At 43.4% G+C, this 23,609-nt stretch overlaps 1 protein-coding gene, 1 non-coding gene and 1 pseudogene across 3 annotated transcripts; all 3 read right to left on the bottom strand.

Annotated features, from left to right (window-relative positions):
• Window positions 1-1,151: 1,151 nt before the first annotated feature.
• Window positions 1,152-8,012, bottom strand: LOC147324448 (fatty acyl-CoA hydrolase precursor, medium chain-like). Its single transcript, XM_086298261.1, has 13 exons — window positions 7,776-8,012; window positions 6,424-6,616; window positions 6,206-6,347; window positions 5,840-5,973; window positions 3,392-3,545; window positions 3,200-3,304; window positions 2,976-3,074; window positions 2,697-2,840; window positions 2,513-2,590; window positions 2,278-2,425; window positions 2,015-2,164; window positions 1,857-1,929; window positions 1,152-1,784 (listed from the first exon to the last, which is right to left on the bottom strand). The coding sequence occupies exons 1-13, from the start codon at window positions 7,849-7,851 to the stop codon at window positions 1,598-1,600; spliced, it is 1,683 nt and encodes a 560-aa protein (XP_086154387.1). The 5' UTR covers window positions 7,852-8,012; the 3' UTR covers window positions 1,152-1,597.
• A 10,465-nt stretch (window positions 8,013-18,477) lies between these two features.
• Window positions 18,478-23,595, bottom strand: LOC147324447 (fatty acyl-CoA hydrolase precursor, medium chain-like; annotated as a pseudogene). The gene is made up of 11 exons (XR_015130636.1): window positions 23,558-23,595; window positions 22,853-22,861; window positions 20,308-20,488; window positions 20,114-20,220; window positions 19,887-19,988; window positions 19,613-19,757; window positions 19,434-19,511; window positions 19,236-19,346; window positions 18,973-19,122; window positions 18,802-18,873; window positions 18,478-18,733 (listed from the first exon to the last, which is right to left on the bottom strand). The product of XR_015130636.1 is annotated as a fatty acyl-CoA hydrolase precursor, medium chain-like (transcript).
• On the bottom strand, window positions 23,537-23,609 carry trnar-acg (transfer RNA arginine (anticodon ACG)). Its single transcript has one exon. It is a non-coding gene; the product is annotated as a tRNA-Arg (tRNA).

Raw genomic sequence — 23,609 nt, 5'->3', positions numbered from 1 at the left:
TCCTGTGAAAACTAAGGCCTCAAATCAGAAGTACTTGACTCTGTGGTATAATTCTCAAACACGTAGCCTAAAGCAGATGACTCGTAAACTGGAGAGGAAATGGCGTGTCACAAATTTAGAAGATCATCATTTATCCTGGAGAAATAGTTTGTTGCTTTATAAGAAAGCCCTCCACAAAGCCAGAACATCTTACTATTCATCACTGATTGAAGAAAATAAGAACAACCCCAGGTTTCTCTTCAGCACTGTAGCCAGGCTGACAAAAAGTCAGAGCTCTATTGAGCCAACCATCCCTTTATCATTAACTAGTAATGACTTCATGAACTTCTTCACAATTAAAATTTTAATCATTAGAGGAAAAATTAACAATAATCATCTCACAGATGTAATATTATCTACAGCTACTTTTAGTAAAATTGATATCCATTTAGACACTGACGCTAAAAAACTAGTTCATGCATTTATTACTTCCAGGCTGGACGACTGTAATTCATTATTATCAGGATGTCCCAAAAACTCCCTGAAAAGCCTTCAGCTAATCCAAAATGCTGCAGCAAGAGTCCTGACAGGGACTAGAAAGAGAGAGCATATTTCTCCTGTATTGGCTTCCCTTCATTGGCTTCCTGTTAAATCCAGAATTCAAAATCCTGCTCCTCACATACAAGGTCTTAAATAATCAGGCCCCATCTTATCTTAATAACCTTGTAGTACCATATCACCCTATTAGAGCACTTTGCTCTCGCACTGCAGGCCTACTTGTTGTTCCTAGAGTATTCAAAAGTAGAATGGGAGGGAAAGCTTTCAGGCCCCTCTTCTGTGGAACCAGCTTCCAGTTTGGATTTGGGAGACAGACACTATCTCTACTTTTAAGATTAGGCTTAAAACTTTCCTTTTTGCTAAAGCATATAGTTAGGGCTGGACCAGGTGACCTTGAGTGTGGCTTTTGAGAAGAAACTATTCTTGAGTCTGTCAGTCTTTGTGCTGATGCACCTTCATTTTTGCGGTGCGGAAATATTTGAGCAAGGTACTGAAATAACTGGACAAAAAAGTAACGTTTTATCTAATTAATCTGATAGGATGTTTGAGGGAATGGAGTGCTAAGTTTTCAGGTAAAAGAAGCACAGGTCACAAACAAACAAAATGCTACAAAATTGGTTTGTCAAAACTTTTTATTTTATAAATGTTTTACAAAACGTATGTTCACAGTACTAGATTTAAAATACCCTGATACCCTGGATTCAATTAATTGAAAAAAAAAATCACATTAGAATATGGATGGTCCTCACAAGACCTTTTGATAAGGGAATTATGGTTTAGTCCAGCGGTAGCCAACTCCAGGCCTCAAGGGCTGGTGTCCTGCAGGTTTTAGAAGTCCCCCTGGGTCAACACACCTAAATCAAACCATTAGTTCATTACCAGGCCTCCTAAGAACTTTAAGACATGTTGAGGGGGTCATTTGACCATTTGCATCAGCTGTGTTGGATCAAGGACACATCTAAAACCTGCAGGACACCAGCACTTGAGGCCTAAATTTGCCTACCCCTGGTTTAGTGTAATTACTTTAAAATTGATGGAGCAGAGACCAGATGTGAGTTTTCTACAGCTCACTGCGTTCTGCATTTTCCTCATGCTGTTTGATCTTCTCTGGGACGGTCTGAGTCAGGAAGACAAAGCGCTCCTTCTTCAGGTGCTGAGCAGTTACCTGCTTTTTTAAACCAGTCGCCAGGTACTTTTCTTCTGCTCCATACTTTGGCCAGTGGACAAGGTTGTGCCCATTAGGAGATCTAAACACACATACATTTGTTATTCAATCAAAAGTGTGAAATGTGAAATTTACAACATTTGGAAATTCCTACCCTGTGCGAGCAAAGTTCCCCCAGTAGCTCATCATGATCTTGCTCAACTGTTCTTCATCCTCAGGGCACGGATCTAAAACGATCATGTTGCAAAACATTTTTCAATCAACAAAACAAAACAGATCGAGCACTAAGGTAGAGTTTTTGTAAAGCCTTACCAGATAACCTAACATGGGTAGTTGTGAAGCAAAATCCCAAAACTGTAAAAATTTCATCCGCATGGTCAGTCCCGACAAAGCTCGGCCTTTTCTGCTGCAGGAATTTGGGAGGATGTTGGTACTCATACAGGTATACAGGAGCGCCTGCATCTGGAATTAGACGAATGTGTGTGATATTTGTTAATGAAAGTGTGTCACAGTAAACATCAAGTGTTGGGTTTTAGGCAGATTTGTATAATCTTTTATTAAACAAATTAAATTACCTCTGTGAGCATTAGCAGCTTTGATCGCTGGAATGGTGAAAAACAAATCTCCAAGCATCTCAGTGTACCCATCTCTGTTTTTCACACGGTCGTCACCATTTCCGATATATCCATCAGCTATCACATCTCTGATAAATGCTGCTTTAGGCTTAAAGAAATAAGCAACACATCAATCAAAGAAGCTCGAGCAGGTCGGGGACAGTAATATTGTAACATCAAGTGGTGTCTGCCTTACGTCGGGGTAGAAGAAGGAAACCATGTTCAAAAGAAATTCTCGATCTAGTCCTTCTGTCCAGTTTTGGGGAGCAAAAAACTAAGGAAATACCAAGCCACATTACTTTTTTTTCAACATTACAAAACAACAACAAACTACATTGAGATCATGGAGCTTTTTATTTACATGTTCCTGTGACACTTACTGATGCAAGCATCCATCCACCTTCATCATTATTGACACCAGTCATGAATGGAACAGCATGGAGTTCATGTTTACGAAACAGCTCATCCACAGGTTTAGTCAGGAAATGTCCATCAACATTTACTTGAATTCTCAAATTTGGATCCTTGAGAAAATAAAATGTACAAAAGTGAAAGATGTGATAGCATGAACAGAGCTGAGGGAGAAATCAAAGGCTTCAAAGAAATATTGTAGAAGACATAATAATCATTCTCTATCATGTTTGCACCCATTACCTCACCTGTGTAAAACCCACTATAGTATCAATATCAAGGTTTCTCATGCAGTCACTGATCTTCTTTGTGCTTTCAAGACTGCAGCCAGATGCATTTGCAACTGCCTGAGGTGAAATGTATAATATGAATGTCAAATATTTGTCAAAACAAATCCATTTTAATATTCTCATTATTCTGTGATACAAAAATGTTTTTAACCCTCCAAAAAAGATGAATATGGATAATTAACCTGCGCCATTGGTAGAGGATCATTTGCCATAAGTACATTCATTGCAGCTGTGCCACTCTCAGCAATAGCACGGTGAAACAGCCCATCAGACAGTGGTGACAGGAGCTGGTGATTCAAGTAACACATCAAATATTAATTTTTGTTCTAGAGTGAAAAGGTTTATATAAAGTTCCTCTAACTGTAGATTCTTACCAGAAGAGACACGCTCACTCCACCAGCAGACTCTCCAAATATAGTAACTAATCCTGGGTCTCCTCCAAAGTTGTGAATGTGCTGCTGGATCCACTTGAGAGCTTCAACCTGGTCCAGCAGGCCAAAGTTCCCTGAAATGTGCTCATCTCCAGTGCTGATAGATCAAAATGCCATTTTTATAATGTATTTTTCCTAAATGAAATATCTTTTCACAAGACAATTCTATTGTAGGTTTTTTATTGTAGGTTATTGGCAGCAGCTGGCACTACCAGCTCCTGCCAGTAAGTCACTACTGAAACTCGCTACTGGATCTCATTTGTCCATTTGGGGAATAGTAGCATATCCCACTTCCACATATTTGTTGAACCTGACTGACAGGGTAAGGGAGTAAAAAAAATTATTAAGCTATGTTTATACACTGTGAGCCAACAGTTTACCCTGCCTGGGAGTGGGTTACTGGGGCCCCACCCTGGAGCCAGGTTTGGGGATGGCACCTGATGGTGGGAACCTGGGGGCTGGGCATCAGCACATGGGGTCAGCTTGGGGCGGCCTGAACAAGGGAGATTGGAGGCACTGTAGGGGTCGGGTGCAATGTGTGCCAGTGGTGGCCAAGGGTGGAGACACTGGCAGACCGATGCCTGTCTACTGAGGCTGGCGATGGAGACATGAAACGTCGCCTGTATTGGGGAAGGAGCCTGAGATATTGTGTGAGATTGAGAGGTACCAGACAGATAAAGTCAGGCTCACCTCAATGCATATCTTGGGCTCTGGAACCAGTATCCTGGACAGGAGCTTTACCAACACTGTGTATAGTGTGGGTGGAGTGTTGCTGACTTCGACTGAAGATACTCATGCAGTGGAGGGCCCACTCCTGAAGAAATTCTATGACTCTGTTGTGGCTTCTGCTATCTTTTATGGCGTGGTCTGCTGGGGCGGCAGCATCTCTGCTGGGGACAGGAAGAGACTGAACAGGGTGATCCGAAGGGCCAGCTCTGTTCTAGGATGCCCTCTGGACCCAGTGGAGGTGGTGAGTGACAGGAGAACGGCGGCTAAGCTGTCATCCCTGATGGACAACATCTCCCACCCCATGCAGCAGACTGTGACAGCACTGAGCAGCTCCTTCAGTGGGAGACTGCGGCACCCACGGTGTGGGACGGAGAGATTTCGCAGGTCTTTCCTCCCCACTGCTGTCAGACTCCATAATAAAGACTTTAACTGATCAAGCACACACATCCATACATATGCAATAATACTAAGTGCAATAATCCTTTCTGTCATCGTTGTATTTTTACTCAGTTGTATATAGTATTTGTATTTGTATTCTATTTTTATCTTATTGTATATTTATTTTATTTTATTCTACTGTATATAGTATTTTATTTTATTCTATTCTGTACAGTTGTGTACTGTATTTATTCTTATTGTATTCTAATTTTTGCCTCATAACTTTTGCACTGTCCACTTCCTGCTGTGACAAAACAAATTTCCCACGTGTGGGACTAATAAAGGTTATCTTATCTTATCTTATCTTATAACCAGGAGCGAGGTTACTGAAGCAGTTAAACAACTCCTTGGTGGTAGGGCCCCTGGGGTGGATGAGGTTCACCCTGAGTTCCTTAATGATGTGGATGTTGTAGGGCTATCTTGGTTGAGATGCCTCTACAGTGTTGCGTTGAGATCTGGGGCTGTACCTCTGAATTGGCAGACCTGGGTTGTGCTTCCCATCTTCAAGAAGGGGGATAAGAGGGTGTGCTCAATTATATGGGAATTGCACTCCTCAGCCTCCACAGAAAATCCTATGCCAGGCTGCTGGAAAGAGGAGTCTGTGAGTTAGTCAAACCTCTAGTACAGGAGAAACAATGTGGTTTTCCTCCTGGGTGCGCAACACAGCTCTTTATCATCTCAAGGATATGGTGGGGTGTATGGGAGTTCACCCAACCAGCCTACATTTGTTGTGTGGACTTGGAGAAGGCATTTGATTGTGTCTGTAAGAGTAGATCTTGTGTGAGATGCTTCAGGAGTATGGGGTATCAGTCCCGTTGTTTTTATTCATTCTGTCCTTCTACAACTGTTGCAAGCGCTTGGTTTGCAATGCCGGCAATAAATCGGAATTGTTCCTCATGTGTACTGGACTCCACCAGGGCTGCATTTATCACAGATTCTGTTCATAATTTTTATGGACAGATTGGTGCTGTGGCAATGAGCTTTCTCCCAAGGGTGACTGGACTCTCTCTTAGAGATGGGGTGAGGAGTTTGGCCATTCGGGAGGGGCTCAGAGTAGAGCCGCTCCACATCTAAAGGAGTTTGAGTTAAGGGGGTTCAGACATCTGATTAGGATGCCTCCTGGACACCTCCTGGGTGAGGCGATATGTACTCACAGTCTCCCACTAGGAGGAGGCCACAGGGCAGACCTGTTGGAGAGATTATGGATGGATGGAGTTTATTTACCTGAGAAAACCCAGAAGTCCCAAGCGATACTGGATCAGAACCACAACCACGTCCTGGTAAGCAGCCAAGGCAGAGCCATCATATGTTGAAGCTGATCCCAGTGTAAAACCCCCACCATGAATCCAGACCATGACCTGGACAGAACAATAAAATACCATTTCTTCAAAGCTTAGAGGACCATTTGGAGTGTCAGTTACAATAACTAATCTAATAACTAATAACAAAAAGTAATTTAAATGTTAAACAAACAAAAACACTCAAGTTTACATTTTAGATGATACAATTAACAACTGAGTTCTAAAGAATGGTGTCTTTATTGAGACTGTGATTAGGCAACAGTCAAAACCTACGGCAAAAGATTCTTACTGGGAGCTTGGCATTATTAGCTCTTTTAGCAGGAGTGTATATGTTGAGGTAAAGACAGTCTTCAGAGATGTCTGGTACTTCTGCCAGCAGTGCACCGAGTTTATTGAGCATATCCAAAACAGCTTCTTTAGACTGAATGCACCTTAAAGAGAGACAATGCTAATTTTACAAATAAAGCCAATAATTCCTCCAAGTATGTTGAAGTTCACATTTCTTACATTGGTGGCTGTTTAGTGGCATCTCTTACTCCTTCCCATCCTCCTACAGGCTGAGGTGGAGCCAGTCTCAAGGAAGGGCCGAGGGGTGGTTTGGCAAATGGGACACCCAGGTAGGCATGGACGCCAGTCTCCTTCCCTTTCACACTCACATACTCACCTTTCAGGCTCCCGAGCTTTGTGTGGACTACAGGTGCTGTCAGGATATCAGAAATCATTGAGAATCATAACATAAAACTTTATAATTAAAAAAATTAAATCTTCCATTCAAACGTGCTTTGAAATTATAACAGACATACCAAATTTCTCAAAATATGCAATATCTGGTTCTGGTAACGTCATCAAAAGAAAAACTAGTCAACAATTTGATGAATGGTTTAAAAATACTTAGAGAAAAAGCACTTAAAAATTATAACTAAATTCCTCAAAATATTCAATATTTGAATCCTGGCAGTACCTTATTTTTATGAAGACTATATGTGATACAGTCATATGAAACCATGTGAAAGAACTAAAACTCAGAGTTCACTATATCATGTAGGTGATCAAAAGAGAAAAAAGTCAGAAAGTTTATTAACTGGTCACTTGTGTAAGTAAATTCAATACTTTTAGAAATCAAGGGAAAAGTTTAGCTTTTGCTGTGGACAATTAATCCCCATCTTTATAGTGAGGGCGCTAACTAAAGCACTAAATGATAATGTTTTGGTTTAAACCAGACATTTAAATAATCTAACCAGCTGTGATATGTCATCATTAATTTGAAAAAGGCTACTTGCTAATTCATTTATTTATTTTTACCATAAACATTCTTTGTTGGGTGGTGTCTACAATTATCCTGGTAAAAAAGCAGAGTTGAGCATGAGATCTGTTTCTGTTTATTCACAGTCACTGCAATACTCCATTTATTCTTTAACAGCATGAAGTCAGCAAAAAAGAAATTTGCTTAATAACACTTGCACCCTGTCCTACTGAAAAGTTATCTTCAATCCTCTCCTATCAGCACACCTAGCCTGGTTATCTCCAATCTTTCACCTTTGAACGAAGTGCAGGTGCAACGTAAAGTTAACCTTATGTCCATTTTATTTTAAATCATGTCTAATATACAGCTACAGTGTAATGAAATTAACAGTGTGGTCCGAACTGCTTCTGTTTTTATTATAATTATTACTGCTATAATACCACTCAGGGATGATTGATTGCAGCTGCCAGATTTATGCAGATATTTTTCAAAGAGAGACTCGTGTAATAAAAACATGCACTGCCTGTACGATACACAAACACAAAAGCATAAATTACACATAACTTAAGTGTTGTGACAAAGGTCATTTTGCAAAGAACTGTTTTCACCTACTCACCCTGAAGGTCTGCAACAACACAGAGGAATAAAACGGACATCAAGAAGCAGAAAGTCTGCTGCACACGGAACTTCATGGTCGACTCTGGATTACAAAACCAGGCAGATTCTCAGAGATGTGAGCCAAAAAGCCAACAGACAGAGAGAGTGCTTCCTCTTGTTAAGCTTTTTCCTTTTCTCTTTCACATAGGGAAACAGCTAGTTTCTCTTACAGGATGTGACGTGATTCATTCAGTTTGACACGGGACTAAAGTCCAACCATACAGTGAGGTGTGTCCAGAACACCTTCTCCTTCTTTGTTTTAGACCTGCTTGACTACAGTGCTTTTTTTAATGAAGGGGGATTTATTTTAATTATGGATTTTTATAAAGCCTTTGTGTTGATCAACTTTTCATAATAAAAACTTGCCTCGCTTTGGTTGCAGACATATGTTCCTCAAGTTAATCAGAATGTAATAGATTGCTTAGTACATTTAGGTCAAGGTTTGAAATCAAAAGGGGAGATAAGACAAAGATGTGCTATTTCACCTTTAATGTTTGTAATGGTAGCAGAAGATTTACCCCAAAACACTGACATGGAATGGTATTAATATCATACGAAATCAATTAACAGTAAGTCAGTTGGCAGAGATTTCCTCCCGTTTGTGACAGCTCCACATTGAAACATTGAATTTTGTGAAGGAGAAAAGGAGTAAACTCTCTAACAAACTTTAGAGAACATTCTTACTGATTTTTTTAGCCATTATTTTCATCTTTCAAACTTTAACCAAAATAAGAAAAACAAATTTTCACACCTAATACTTCCTAAAGCGAAAGAATTCATTTTTAAAAATTGAAATTAAATGTATCCAACTAATGATAATCTGTATTTAAAGTATCCCAGTTGTACAGCTTAAGCACTTTAGTTATTTCATGCCACGAGATGTTTTAATAGCTTACACAATGTTTGCCTTGCTTTATACCTGCAATCTTATTCCTTGTAGATTTTCTATTTATATTGACCATGAGAGATATAGCTACATGTTATGAAGACTCTGCTCAGTGTAGCACAAAGTATGACATAAATCTTGTTGTGCTTGGTAGAGATATGCTTGTGATATGTAGTGATAAGGTTTATTTTACTACAAGTGTACCATTATATGGACAATATAATGAATTATACATAAAACAGCTGTCTACCAATTTTGTGTACGACTGCTTATATAAATATTTCATATCATTATAGGGTGTTGAAACATTGATTAATTTTGCTTTTTTTGTTTAGCTTTGTGTCTTTCTTTAGTAATTAAAGAAAAGCTCAAAAAGACCACATGTTTATATATATCTATTAGGGGTGCAACGATACACAAAATTCACGGTTCGGTTCAGTTCGATACTTTGGTGTCACGGTTCGATATTTTTTCGATACAAAAAAATGTTCATGCCTTTTTAATTTGTCATTTATTAAAATTATAAATATATATTTTAACTCAAAAGTACAGTTTTTAAATTTAATGTTGCTGAAACAAAAGTAATTAAAAAAATAAATATATCTCAGGGCTCTCAAAATTTCAAAATCCCTGGTAGCCCTTCGGGCAGGGACTCTTCAGTTTTTGGTAGCCCAAAATAAATGTAAGTAAAAAAGAGAGCAATTTTTTGATTGATGTTTTGTTTCCTGTTTTGTTTCCTTTACAATATTATACATTAAAGTATAATATTGTAAAGGAAACAAAACATTAATCCAAAAATTGTTGAAAAACAAATTACAACATTGTATAAAAATTACAATCATCAACTCAAATACTTGGTTCTAATTGAACAGAAATTTCTATGAACTTGTAAGAACTGTGTAGGACATGAATCAGTCTGTGTCAGATCCTGAATTTGAAATTTCCGCTGAAGTCACGGGTAAGAAACAAGTGGAACCAAGATCTAGGCCATTTGCTTTTTGAAGTTTGCAAAGACTGCTAAATTTTGCCAGTGGTAGTTCACTCTTTGCAACATAGTACGCTGTTCTAAACAGATTTTTCAAGTTTATTTTTAGTATGTTATTTGCAATTGGTTTTTGTTCTGGGAAAGATATTGCAGACTGAGCAATAATGCATTTCTTGCATTTCTCATGGCTTCTAATGGGGGCCTTTCTTAAAATGACTGGTCCCAGTAACAAAGGCGCTTGTCGATTCAGAAATCGAGAGAAAACCAACAACACACCCGGCAGAACATTATGTTATTTACACGGGTGCACATAAGTGGTCCGCATGTGCGCATTCGCTGTCAAAATAAAAGACGCGCGCACCAGATAAGAAGTTGCAACGCCCGTTTGCGTCCATATAAAAAGCACTGTTTTTGTCCGCTAGAGTGGGATTTTCACGGCACATTCTGCACCACATCTCTGTGCGTTCATCATTTGTTTGAAGCCAGCTCACCTCCTGCAACCACTTTTCCGAGAATACGCGCTTCTTTTGTGGTTCGGAGTCCTTCTGACATTTCTTTGGAGGTAGAGAACACCAAAGTAATTGCTTAAAGGAGCTTCTTCGACATCTTTAAGAGTTTTAAACAAATGTCTGTCCTCCTCCAGAAAATCTTATGTATGCAAACACGCGTTGCAACTTCATATCTTGTGCGCGTTTTTTTTTTTTTTTTTTTGACAGCGAATGCGCACCTGCGGACCACTTATGTGCAGCCCCGGTTATATAGCTCGTCATATTGCAGCCACAGAAATTCTTTTGTCCATGAAACCATAAAGCTGCACTTTTTTGCCTTATAGTCTGATTTGTCATAACTTTTCCATTTTGTGGTAAGCTTTTCTTTGGCTGTCACTTCTTCACCCTGACCTGTCTTATTTGGCTCAGCAGAACTAAAATATATATCCTGCTGCTTTTACACATACACACACATAACGGTCAGCGATTCTCTGCGCGATCAACCTGTCATATGTTTAAGCTTGTTGCGGGAGATTTCACTTGTCATGTTTGCATAGTAAGCTAACGATTGATAAGATGATGTCAGAGGAATTGGTGCGCAAATTATCATCACTCACCAATCAGTGCTGTCGCTCTCTATACACAGTTCGCACGATTGCAAAGTGAAAGCAAAAAACAAGCGCAAATTCAAACGCGACTTCAATATGTCACATATTGACAGTGGCTCACCGATGCCAATGACATAATTACCCAGCTACATTTCCGAAAGAATGCAAAAGCATTGACATATATTTTTCCTTCCTACAATAGCCCGACGGGCAGGGCAGAGATAGATTTTGGTAGTACGACTGGAAAAATCGCTAGCCCCGGGACGTCAGGCTAGCGATTTTGTAAGCCCTGCGTTACAGGCATGGCCCTTTAAGGATGAAGCCTGATGGGAAATGTATTCGGGATGTGTGTAGCGGGACTGCCTGGTGTGTGTGTGAAGAGAGAGAGCGGAGAAGGGGAAAAAGTAACGGTTAGCTACAGAAGAGACAAAAAGAAAATGAATAAAAGGAATATAATAACTCCCTCCACAGCCAGAGTTGTGTCGGCGATGCTCGCTGTGAGTAAACTGTTTCAGCCCACTGTACGCGGTGTTCGTGCCTTAGAGAAGAAATAAAGTTCGGTGAAGCAGTTTCCTACGCCTCCTTCGATCTTTTTGCTAGCGGAGTTGACCTGTATAGTAAGCTGTTGCCGGCTACGAGTCAGTTACGGAACCTTCAAGTAACTACCAGAGGTTTCCTTACTACGGTTCGGGGCCGCGGATCTGGCGTGGTAACACTTGTATCTGATTGAGGAATCACTCATCTTTGGAAAAGAGAGTTTATTACAGAGAAATGGCTCTTTCCAAAATAAAAGCTATACTATACGCTTCTTCTGGGCTATATTCTTAGCAGCATATTGTAGCGGGTCAGGGCTGTTCGGGGTTCTGTTTGTACAGTTATGTTTTGTTTATGTTGCCATAGTGACGGGTGACGCCCTCTCGCTGCGACGGTGTGTCCTTCCGGGGTCAGAGGGCGCTCTGTGTGGTGGTGGTGGTGTTGTTGTTGTTGTTGCTGTGCTGTTGCCGCGCTGAGCAGTTAGCTAGCGGCAGTGTTCTTCTACAGATGTCAATAAACGGCTGTGCTCCCTGGCTAGCTCACGGGAAGCAAGACCAAACGATACCTCCGTCTCCTCCTTGTCTGAGCTCGCCACAATATTGTAACGTTCACAAGAACCAGACGGTTGGGTCTCAGTTTGTCCGTTTATTCGGCACATAAGCAAGCGGGTTGCTAACTCCGGGGAGAGCGCCCTCGTACAGCTCCTCTCTCCAGCCTGGCACACACACACAAAAACAACCAGGTCCCCCCTCCCCTTCCTGTACCACAACCAAACATGAATCTTAAAGGAACAACAACAGTGTGAAGAGATCACCAACATGTCACTGTACAATAACACTTAACCATCGTTACACTGCCCCCCCAGCAATAAGTTCCTCGTCCCCGAGGGAACGACACAGTCTCTGAGGCAGGGTGGTAGCCTACGTTCCCTCCTTGACCTCCTGAGCCCCTGAGGTGGACGCGGAGCTTCGGGGCTTTGGGGTGGAGAGTCCGAGGGAGGGGAACGCAGCCCCGGTCGGGGGTCCCTCTGAGCAGGGTCACGGACACTCTGTACACGTCCCTCTGGAAAGGAGGGGAGGGACTGCCCTCTGTAGGGGGCCATCCGGTCTCTGTGCAGCGCTACTATCCTCCCCCTAGGAGGCAACTGCACCCTGTAAACAACCTCCCCTACTCGCTCTAGGATGCTGCAAGGCCCCACCCAGCTGCTATCCAGTTTAGGACACCGTCCCTTCTTCCTCTTTGGGCTGTAGACCCACACCAGCTCCCCAGCATGGAAGTGCCTCCCCTTAGTGGTGATGTCGTAATTCCTCTTTTGGCGCAGGCCTGCCTTCGCCAGCTGCTCTCGGGCGTAGGAATGTGCAGAATCCAGCCGGTCCTGCAGCTTCCTTGCGTAGTCCCGGCCCGGTGGTGCCTCTGGCGCGTCCGGGGGCTTCCCAAAAGCCAACTCTGCAGGAGTTCTCAGCTCTCTCCCTAACATGAGCAGGGCAGGCGTACATTGGGTGGAGTCCTGTACTGCCGACCTGTAGGCCATGAGGGTAAGGGGAAGATGGTAATCCCAGTCCCGTTGGTGTTCTGAGGTAAGGATGGCTAGCTGCTGGGCCAGCGTCCTGTTAAACCTTTCCACCAGCCCATCGCTTTGGGGGTGAAGTGGGGTGGTGCGGGTCTTCTTAATCCCAAGGCGTCCACACATGGCAGCAAATACCTTGGACTCAAAGTTACGCCCCTGGTCACTGTGGAGGGTCTCTGCTGTTCCAAAGCGGCTGAACATCCCCTCCACTAATACATTAGCGACAGTCTCAGCCTCCTGATCTGGGATGGCGTATGCTTCCGGCCACTTGGTAAAATAGTCCATTGCCACAAGAACATAGCGGTTTCCTCTGTCTGTGCGAGGAAATGGGCCCATGACGTCCACAGCTACTCGCTCCATTGGGGCTCCTGCTGGTTGCTGCTGAAGCTGAGCCCGGGACTGGTCCTGTGGCCCTTTGTGTGAGGAACATGCATCACAGCTGCGGCAAAAGTCCTCCACGTCCCTCCGCTGTTGACCCCAGTAATAGCCCTGGCGGAGGCGGCGGAGAGTCTTGGAGACCCCAAAGTGGCCGGAGCCAGTGCTCCCATGGCAGGCTTCCAGCACAGCTGACCTCAGCGACCTTGGCACCACAACCTGCCACCTCTCCTCCCCCGTGGCAGGATCCTTCCAGGCACGCTCCAACACCCCCTCCTTCAGCCTGAGAGCTGCAAACTTGGCCCATAGCCCCCTGGTACAGATGGAAAACCCAGTGACCTCATCCCAAAGGGGTTGCTCCCCCTTCTCCAGCCACTGCAGGACCGGCAGCAGGTCCGTGTCTTGTTCCTGCCGTGCCCTCCACTCCGCTGCATCCACCACCAGAAGAGCCCTGCAGGCGAGCTGTGCTGCTCCGTCTATTGTCGTGAGTTCCCGCTCTATTTCCTCTCGCTTCTCACAGTAACGGCAGCCAGCTGCAGCACATGGGCGGCGAGAGAGGGCGTCTGCGTTAGAATGGTGCGTCCCTGCTCTGTGCTCCACGGTGAAATTGAAGGCTTGGAGCTCCTCCAGCCAGCGAGTCACCTGTCCCTCTGGCTCCCTGAAAGACATCAGCCACTGAAGGGCAGCATGATCAGTTCTGACAACAAATGCTGTGCCGCACAGGTAGTATTTAAAGTGTCTCACCCCCGCCACCACAGCCAACAGCTCTCGTCGTGTGACACAGTAGCGCCGCTCGCTCCTGTTCAGGACCCGGCTGAAGTACGCCACCACCTTCTCCCCTTCCGGTCCAACCTGCGACAACACCGCTCCCAGCCCCACATTACTTGCGTCAGTGTCCAGGACAAAAGGCAGGGCGGGGTCAGGGGGGGCAAGGACTGGGGACTCTGTCAGCGATCTGCGGAGGGTGTCGAACGCCTGCTGACAGTCCTGGGTCCAGATGAAGTCACGGTTCTTCTGCAGCAGGTGGAAGAGTGGTGCGGCTATGGAGGAAAAGCCCTTCACAAACCTCCTGTAATAAGACGCCAGTCCTAGGAAGCTTTTGAGCTGTTTCTGGTCTGCTGGTGTGGGCCACTCGGTAATGGTGTGAATTTTTTCCTCCAACGTGCTGATGCCCTCACGACCCAGCTTGTGGCCCAGAAACTCCACCTCCCTCCTCATGAAGTGGCACTTGTCGGGATGCAGCTTCAGGCCTGCAGCCGCCACCCTCTCCAACACTTGTCTCAGGGCATCCAGGGCAGCATCAAAGGAGCTCCCGTGCACTAGAAGATCATCCAGGTAAACCAGACACCGTTGCCGTGGGACGCCAGCCAGCACACTGTCCATGAGCCTCTCGAAGGTCGCAGGAGCGTTGCAAAGGCCAAAACTCAGGACTTTGAACTGCCATAGTCCCCTGTTAGTGCAGAAGGCTGTCTTCGGTCTGGATTCCGGGGACAGTGGCACCTGCCAGTAGCCACTCCGCAGGTCCAGGGTGGAAAACCAGGAGGACCCGGCTACTAAGTCGAGGGACTCATCAATCCTGGGAAGGGGGTAAGAGTCTTTCTTAGTCACTTTGTTGAGTGGTCTGTAGTCCACACAGAAACGCATCCTAGGACTTTTTTTCTTAGGCACCATCACCACCGCGGAGGCCCACGGGCTATCAGATGGTTCTATGATGCCCGCCTTCATCATTTCACACAGCTCCCTGTCTGCAGCCTCCTGATGAGCCAGGGGCAGGCGGCGGGGGCGCACTTTAATAGGCTGGGCATCCCCGGTCTCAATGACGTGCTCTACCAAGTGTGTCAAGCCAACATCACTTTCTTTCAGGGCAAAAATGTCACTAAACTCTTTTAGTACCTGCCATAGACTCTCTTGCTGCTGTGGAGTCAGCCCCTCACAGTTCTTTGACCAGATACTCCTCACTGCTGAGAGCCTCTCCTCCTCCTCCGCTCGCTGTTCTGCTGGCGGGTCTGCAGGGGTCTCTGCGGTGGAGGTGGACGCCGCGGCAGATGCTGTGCAGACCGGGGGAGGAATAAGCGGCACCTTCTTCCCATCAGGGAGTACGAGGAGGCCTTTGCCTAAATCCAGTACACCACCAATGGCTCGTAAAAAATCCAGCCCAAGGATGCAGGCGTCCTGCACGTCAGCCACCCAGGCAGCATAAGACACACCGAGGTCCCCCACCTTGAACTGGAACACTCCCTTCCCTCTCATTGGGGCCAGATCACCGGTCACAGTCTTAAGTTGCACGTTAGTCGGTTGTACAGCAGCTCCGGTTGGGACAATATCGGGTCGGACCAGCGTTGCATTGGATCCCGTGTCCAGCAGGGCCGTACAGGACACCCCCGCAATCGTCACTGGAACATGGCAAAAGCCGCCAACCTGGGTCCAGCCCACAGTGATGGCCGCACCGGGTGGAGGTGGCGGTGGTGTGGGGATGTCGTTCTCCCAGGCCCGTGTACTCCCGCCTACACGGGCCCGTGGGCGTTTCCCTGAACCGCTGCAAGCTTGGGGCACTGCCTGATGAGGTGTCCGACTTGTCCACATCCCCAGCAGCTCTGAGGTCGGCGGTGTGGGCCAGCCCGAGGGGAAGGCGACTGCAGCGAAGCTGTCTGCACCAAACTGCACAGGCCCGCTGGCGTCTCCATCTGTTCCACAGGTGCTGACATAGCCCTCACCACGTGTGCGTCGTCAGCGCCCCCAGAGGATCCTGCAAGCATCTCCCTCTCCAACGCTAGCTCCAGGGCTGCACTGAGTGTGGCCGGCCGAGCAAGCTGAGTTTGCATGCGGAGCTCTTTAGGGCTCAGGGCCTGCAGGAACTGGTCCCGAGCTAACTCCGCCTGCACTGATGGTGGCATGCTGTCATACGCCCTCCGGCAAAGGCACTCGACTTCATGGGCCAAAATGCGGAGGGGCTCACCTGGCAATCTGCGTCTGTTGTGGAACTCCGACCTCAGCAGCACTGGTTGGTTATACTGCCCGAAGCGCCTCTGAAGTGCTCCGACCAGAGCATTATAATCTCCCCTCTGCTCCTCGGTCAGCAGCAGCAGGCATGCAGCTGCATCCTCACACAGGCACAAAGCCAATTGGAGAGCTTTATGTTCCTCAGACCAGCCAGCTGCAACAGCTAACAGCTCGAACTGTGCGATAAACACTTCCCATGGCGTCTTGCCGCTGAACTTAGGCGTTTTTATATTCGCTGCAGCTTGCTGGGCGCCGCCATGTTTGTTTACATCACGTGACGGCGCGCCAAGCGAGGTCGACTCCTTCCCGCCGGAATCGCGGCCGCTGTGCGAACAGTTCCCTAGCCTAGTCAAACCTGGAGAAAATCCAGCCTCGGCAGACAGCCGCAGCGCCGTTTCCCTCACTCCATGGGCGGGCGAGCGCGGACGAACCTCCCTCTCCTCCGTCTCCTTCTTAATCCTGCCCGGCAACATCCTCGTCTCGTAACGGCAAGCGTCGCCGGCAACAGGGTCTCGGGCGTTCTGGGGTTCTTTTTTCTTTCTTCACTTCTGACACCAATGTAACGTTCACAAGAACCAGACGGTTGGGTCTCAGTTTGTCCGTTTATTCGGCACATAAGCAAGCGGGTTGCTAACTCCGGGGAGAGCGCCCTCGTACAGCTCCTCTCTCCAGCCTGGCACACACACACAAAAACAACCAGGTCCCCCCTCCCCTTCCTGTACCACAACCAAACATGAATCTTAAAGGAACAACAACAGTGTGAAGAGATCACCAACATGTCACTGTACAATAACACTTAACCATCGTTACAATATTAAACATATCAGGTCCCCATAAGGAGAATCATGTGCTAACGGCGGTCTAAATGACTCGGGTAAAGTTTGTAGCATGCATGCTTGTTGTTTTTGTCTGCTTCCGCTTGTCTTTGCACTAGGATGATGTCGGCGTAAATGTGCAGTCATATTCGTTGTGTTCCCACTAGTGCTGTCAGCGTTAATCTCGTTGAAATGATGTTAACGCCACAACATGGCAAATCTCCGTTAACGAGCTACCCCTGCGTGGGGCTAGACGGCCAACACGTTAACGAGCTAACTGTGCTAACACACTAATTCCCACCCATGTAATTGAGCATTGCGTGGCACATCCAACATACTGTTTTACTTTAGTCCACGAGGTGCTTACCTTCAGGGTCATACGTCACATGAAAACCAAAATAATTCCAAATGCCAGATCTGAATGAGGGTGGGGGAGGTTCAATTTGCCATGTTGCAAGGAGAGCTTAACTTCTGTCTCGCTAGCTTGCCCTGCGCTCTTCCTTCTGACGATGCTGTCTGTGTTGAACGCTCAGTGGATCTGCGCTCGACAGTGCAGCCTAGGCGGAGTAGTCGAACGCAGATTCACTGAGCGCTCAACACAGACAGCATCGTCAGAAGGAAAGTTGATAAAATAAATTACAAATGTTGTATTGTTCGATACATATGCGTACCGAACCGAAACCACTGTATCGAACGGTTCAATATCGATACGAGTATCGTTGCACCCCTAATATCTATATAATTTACATTTTGATTCTAACCTAATAAATTTCTGTTTACGCAACATTCTGTATTACACAATACAGTGAAATAAATTAACTTTCTTTGTCACAGTCAGTATAAACCATTGTTTCTTTGGGGCGGGCCCAACTGGTGGGATGGGGATAATTTGAAAAGTATTGAGTAAAACTAAACTGAATGAAATAGATTCTTTGCTGATGCTGATACTATTGCACCTCTGGATACCAAAACCAAACACAAATTTCCTTACTTTTTTGTAAGTAAGGATCTCAACATGTTTTGGCCACTTACTAAATTCATTTCATCTTAAGCAGGCCTTTTGCTTTCTATCAGTGTAATACAAGACAGCTGGACTCAACTATCAGCCACAAGGAGGATTTCTCCTTTCACTCCTATTTTATTTCAGTTCCACAGTTACATGTAAAAAATGCATTGGTGTACCCATCATCAAACTACTGTTGTCATTGCAAAGGATTATTTTACATATCTGTGTTTAGGATTGTATATCCAGTAAGACTGACATTTAAAAAAAACACACACAATATAAGCATGACTTAATATTAATTTTATTTTAGTATAAGGATTAGTAAAGAGACACTGTTGGTCCATACTAACTAATATTTTGCAGTATCTAAAAACTGAATCATGGCTTGGTCTGATGCTGCAACGCCTCGGGAATGAGAACGGGCTGGATTATTTTTTAAAACTATAAAAAAGACAAAAGAGATGTGACAACAAATCGCTGCGTTCTGCATTTTCCTCATGCTGTTTGATCTTCTCTGGGACGGTCTGAGTCAGGAAGACAAAGCGCTCCTTCTTCAGGTGCTGAGCAGTTACCTGCTTTTTTAAACCAATCGCCAGGTATTTTCTTCTGCTTCATACTTTGGCCAGTGGACTAGGTTTTTCCCATCAGGAGATCTGAACAGATATACATTTGTTATTCAGTTATTAAATGTGTGAAATGTACAATAGTTGGACATTCCTACCCTGTGCAAGCAAAGTTCCCAATTAGCTCATCATGATTTTGCTTAACTGTTCCGCATTCTCAGGGCACGGATCTAAAACGATCATGTTGCAAAACATATTTTTCAAACACGGGGAAAACAAAACAAATGCAGTACTGTGTTGAGACAGAGATTTTTACAGAGAATTCTTACTGGCTAATTTTACATGGGTAGTTGTGAAGCAAAGTCCAAAAACCGTAAACATTTCATCTGCATGGTCACTCCCAACAAAGCTCGGCCTTTTCTGCTGCAGGAATTTCGGAGGATGTTGGTACTCATACAGGTATACAGGAGCACCTGCATCTATACTTAGACGAATGTGTGTGATATTTGTTAATGAATGTATGTAACAGTAAATATCAAGTGTTGGGTTTTAAACAGATTTGTATAATCTTTTATTAAACAAATTAAATTACCTCTGTGAGCATTAGCAGCATCTCAGTGTACCCATCTCTGTTTTTCACACGGTCGTCACCATTTCCAATATATTCATCAGCTATCACATCTCTGATAAATGCTGCTTTAGGCTTAAAGAAATAAGCAACACATCAATCAAAGAAGCTCGAGCAGGTCGGGGACAGTAATATTGTAACATCAAGTGGTGTCTGCCTTACGTCGGGGTAGAAGAAGGAAACCATGTTCAAAAGAAATTCTCGATCTAGTCCTTCTGTCCAGTTTTGGGGAGCAAAAAACTAAAAAAAATACAAAGCCACTATTAAAGTTTCACAATTGCTGGCATAAGTTCTGTTTGTGACCACTGGGCTCTTTATTCACAGGCTTCTACAACACTTACTGATGCAAGCATCCATCCACCTTCATCATTATTGACACCAGTCATGAATGGAACAGCATGGAGTTCATGTTTACGAAACAGCTCATCCACAGGTTTAGTCAGGAAATGTCCATCAACATTTACTTGAAATCTCAAATTTGGATCCCTAAGAGAGTAAAATGTACAAAAGTGAAAGATGTGATAGCATGAACATAGCTGAGGGAGAAATGGAAATCTTCAAATAAACATTGTAGAAGACATAATAATCATTCTCTATCATGTTTGCACCCATTACCTCACCTGTGTAAAACCCACCATAGTATCAATATCAAGGTTTCTCATGCAGTCACTGATCTTCTTTGTGCTTTCAAGGCTGCAGCCAGATGCATTTGCAACTGCCCGAGGTCAGATATAAAATAGAAATGTCAAATATTTGTCAAAACAAATCCATTGCCAGAGTTACCTTATTCTGCAACAAAAATGTTTTTAACACACTCTAAAAAGGAAGAATATTGATAATTAACCTGCGCCATTGGTAGAGGATTATCTGCCACAACTGTATCCACAGCAGCTGTGCCACTCTCAGCAATGGCACGATGAAACAGCCCATCAGACAGTGGTGACAGGAGCTGGTGATTCAAGTAACATATCAAATATTAATTTTTGTTCTAGAGTGAAAAGGTTTATTTAAAGTTCCTCTAACTGTAGATTCTTACCAGAAGAGACACGCTCACTCCACCAGCAGACTCTCCAAATATAGTAACTAATCCTGGGTCTCCTCCAAAGTTGTGAATGTGCTGCTGGATCCACTTGAGAGCTTCAACCTGGTCCAGCAGGCCAAAGTTCCCCGAAATGTGCTCATCTCCAGTGCTGATAAAACAAAATGCATTTTTTTGACTGAAACATCTTTTTATAAGACACTTTTATTTATGTCTTTAAAGCAGATGACCTTTTATACCAGACCCCACCCTAATACATGATCACCATCATGCCTCAGTTTGATCGGAGCCTTTTCCTCACAACATGAGGAAAAGCGAGCTGTTGCTGTAATGCCTCCAATATTAAAGACTTATGACAAGATGATATGATATACAGACCGTAGAAAAAGTCTAACATTGAAGTGTGAACATTCTTAGAGTATCTGTGGCCTTATAGCAGTCACAGAAGGAGTCATGAGTCATATCTTGTTAATAATTTTACCTCCTCACTACGTACGACTCTGGATACTGTAGCTCCTGTGAAAACTAAGGCCTCAAATCAGAAGTACTTGACTCTGTGGTATAATTCTCAAACACGTAGCCTAAAGCAGATGACTCGTAAACTGGAGAGGAAATGGCGTGTCACAAATTTAGAAGATCATCATTTATCCTGGAGAAATAGTTTGTTGCTTTATAAGAAAGCCCTCCACAAAGCCAGAACATCTTACTATTCATCACTGATTGAAGAAAATAAGAACAACCCCAGGTTTCTCTTCAGCACTGTAGCCAGGCTGACAAAAAGTCAGAGCTCTATTGAGCCAACCATCCCTTTATCATTAACTAGTAATGACTTCATGAACTTCTTCACAATTAAAATTTTAATCATTAGAGAAAAAATTAACAATAATCATCTCACAGATGTAATATTATCTACAGCTACTTTTAGTAAAATTGATATCCATTTAGACACTGACGCTAAAAAACTAGTTCATGCATTTATTACTTCCAGGCTGGACTACTGTAATTCATTATTATCAGGATGTCCCAAAAACTCCCTGAAAAGCCTTCAGCTAATCCAAAATGCTGCAGCAAGAGTCCTGACAGGGACTAGAAAGAGAGAGCATATTTCTCCTGTATTGGCTTCCCTTCATTGGCTTCCTGTTAAATCCAGAATTCAAAATCCTGCTCCTCACATACAAGGTCTTAAATAATCAGGCCCCATCTTATCTTAATGACCTTGTAGTACCATATCACCCTATTAGAGCACTTTGCTCTTGCACTGCAGGCCTACTTGTTGTTCCTAGAGTATTCAAAGGTAGAATGGGAGGGAAAGCTTTCAGGCCCCTCTTCTGTGGAACCAGCTTCCAGTTTGGATTCAGGAGACAGACACTATCTCTACTTTTAAGATTAGGCTTAAAACTTTCCTTTTTGCTAAAGCATATAGTTAGGGCTGGACCAGGTGACCTTGAGTGTGGCTTTTAAGAAGAAACTATTCTTGAGTCTGTCAGTCTTTGTGCTGATGCACCTTCATTTTTGCGGTGCGGAAATATTTGAGCAAGGTACTGAAATAACTGGACAAAAAATTTAACCCAAATTTGAAATCAGCATGAAAAGAACTACAAATCCCAAATAAAAATACCTGTGATGATTATGACATGTTGACCTGTGTTATTTAAATAAATTCAGTATTAAGGGAAAGTCTCAAACCGCTGCTTTAAAGCTTTATTCATGTTCAGAATGGCATGCAATAGGAAACGTGCTCTTTCACCCGTCAGGGTGCTGTGCTGCTCAGATTACAGACACACACTCTGATTAGAATTTCAGCACCCTTTTTTTTGGCTTAAATTGGTTTAAAAAATCTAATCTGAAGTGTCATACTTAATACATAATTTATTACTGGGGAAAAATTCCACTTCTCTGCCTTTTTTTTTTTTTTTTTTTTTTACAGTAAATGTCCCTTGTTGTATATAATCTCTGCAACACTTGTACCGTGTCCTACTAAAAGAGTTTATCTTCCATCCTCTCCCATGGGTACACCCTGCTTGATTCTTTGCTATCTTTTATCTAAACAATAAATAGGCTATAATGGGAAAGATATCACCTAAACCCCTCAAAATGAGAATAGGTACAAAAAACTCACAACTTTTTGTTCATTCCTCTTTGAGCTACATATCTAAACAGAAAATATAGCTACAATCTGATTAACATTAAGTACATGTGATATTTAATGGTCAGTTTATTATGACTGTCATTGTCATAAAACCACTGAGTGATGATTGTTTGATATCTTTTGATTTAAATAAATAATGCTGTTAGGATCTTTTTCAAAGAGAGACATTGTTCTCATTCTTATTTGCGGTATTATGCATATTATTGTCATAATACCACTGAGTGATGATTTATTACTAGTGCTAGATTTAAACAGATCTTTTTTAAACAAACAAACAAACAATGAAAAACATGCACTATATGTAGGATAAACAAATACAAAGGCGTAAATTTGACATCATTTAAGTGTTGTCACAGCGGTCATTTTCCTAAAAAAAGGTTTTCTCCTACTTACCCTGAAGATCTGCAATAACACAGAGGAATAAAACTGATATCAGAAAAGAGAAAGTCTGCTTTGCATAGAACTTCATGGTCCACTTGACACAACACCACACAGATTCTCAGAAATGTGAGCAAAGAGCCAAGAGACAGAAAGAGTGCTTCATCATATGAGGCTTTCTCCTTTTATCTGTCACATAGAGACAGATAGTGTTTCTTGCAGGATGTGACCCAGTTTTTTATTTATTCATTATATATCAAGACTGCTACAGAGAACCTACCTTATTAGAGTAGCCAAAAGTGACACAATTAATAATTCGGCATTAATACAATAAAAACAACTGTGTTACCTTTAAAAAAACAAAACAAAAACATATTTGTTTAAACTCTAAAGGTGGACATTTTAACATCGGGCTCCTCGCGCCTCAGAAAATGATACAGGTTGAAAATATGGTGTTCAATACAAAATAATAATCTATACATATTATCCGGTTTTAAAGTATCCCAATTATATAGTTTTTACGCAAAATACCTTTGTGGACAATACATGGTCTTATAATTTTCATACATGTATAATTATACATGGTTTTAGATGTTTGAATCAATGGCATTCGCTACTTCAATGCAGCCACTAAACTAGCAACACATTTAGCAAACAGGGGAGCAAAAGTTTAATTTCACAAAACCGAAAAAGATTTCACGAGCCAGCCAGGAGTCGAACCTAGAATCTTCTGATCCGTAGTCAGACGCGTTATCCATTGCGCCACTGGCCC

Source organism: Aulonocara sp. 'chitande type north' Nkhata Bay, linkage group LG7, assembly GCF_057382095.1.
Source record: "Aulonocara sp. 'chitande type north' Nkhata Bay isolate Kocher_YH1m ecotype deep benthic linkage group LG7, A_spYH_male_GT1.1, whole genome shotgun sequence".
Taxonomy (NCBI): domain Eukaryota; kingdom Metazoa; phylum Chordata; class Actinopteri; order Cichliformes; family Cichlidae; genus Aulonocara; species Aulonocara sp. 'chitande type north' Nkhata Bay.
The sequence above is the reverse complement of the archived record's forward strand: the minus strand, read 5'-3'. Positions and strand labels throughout refer to the sequence as shown.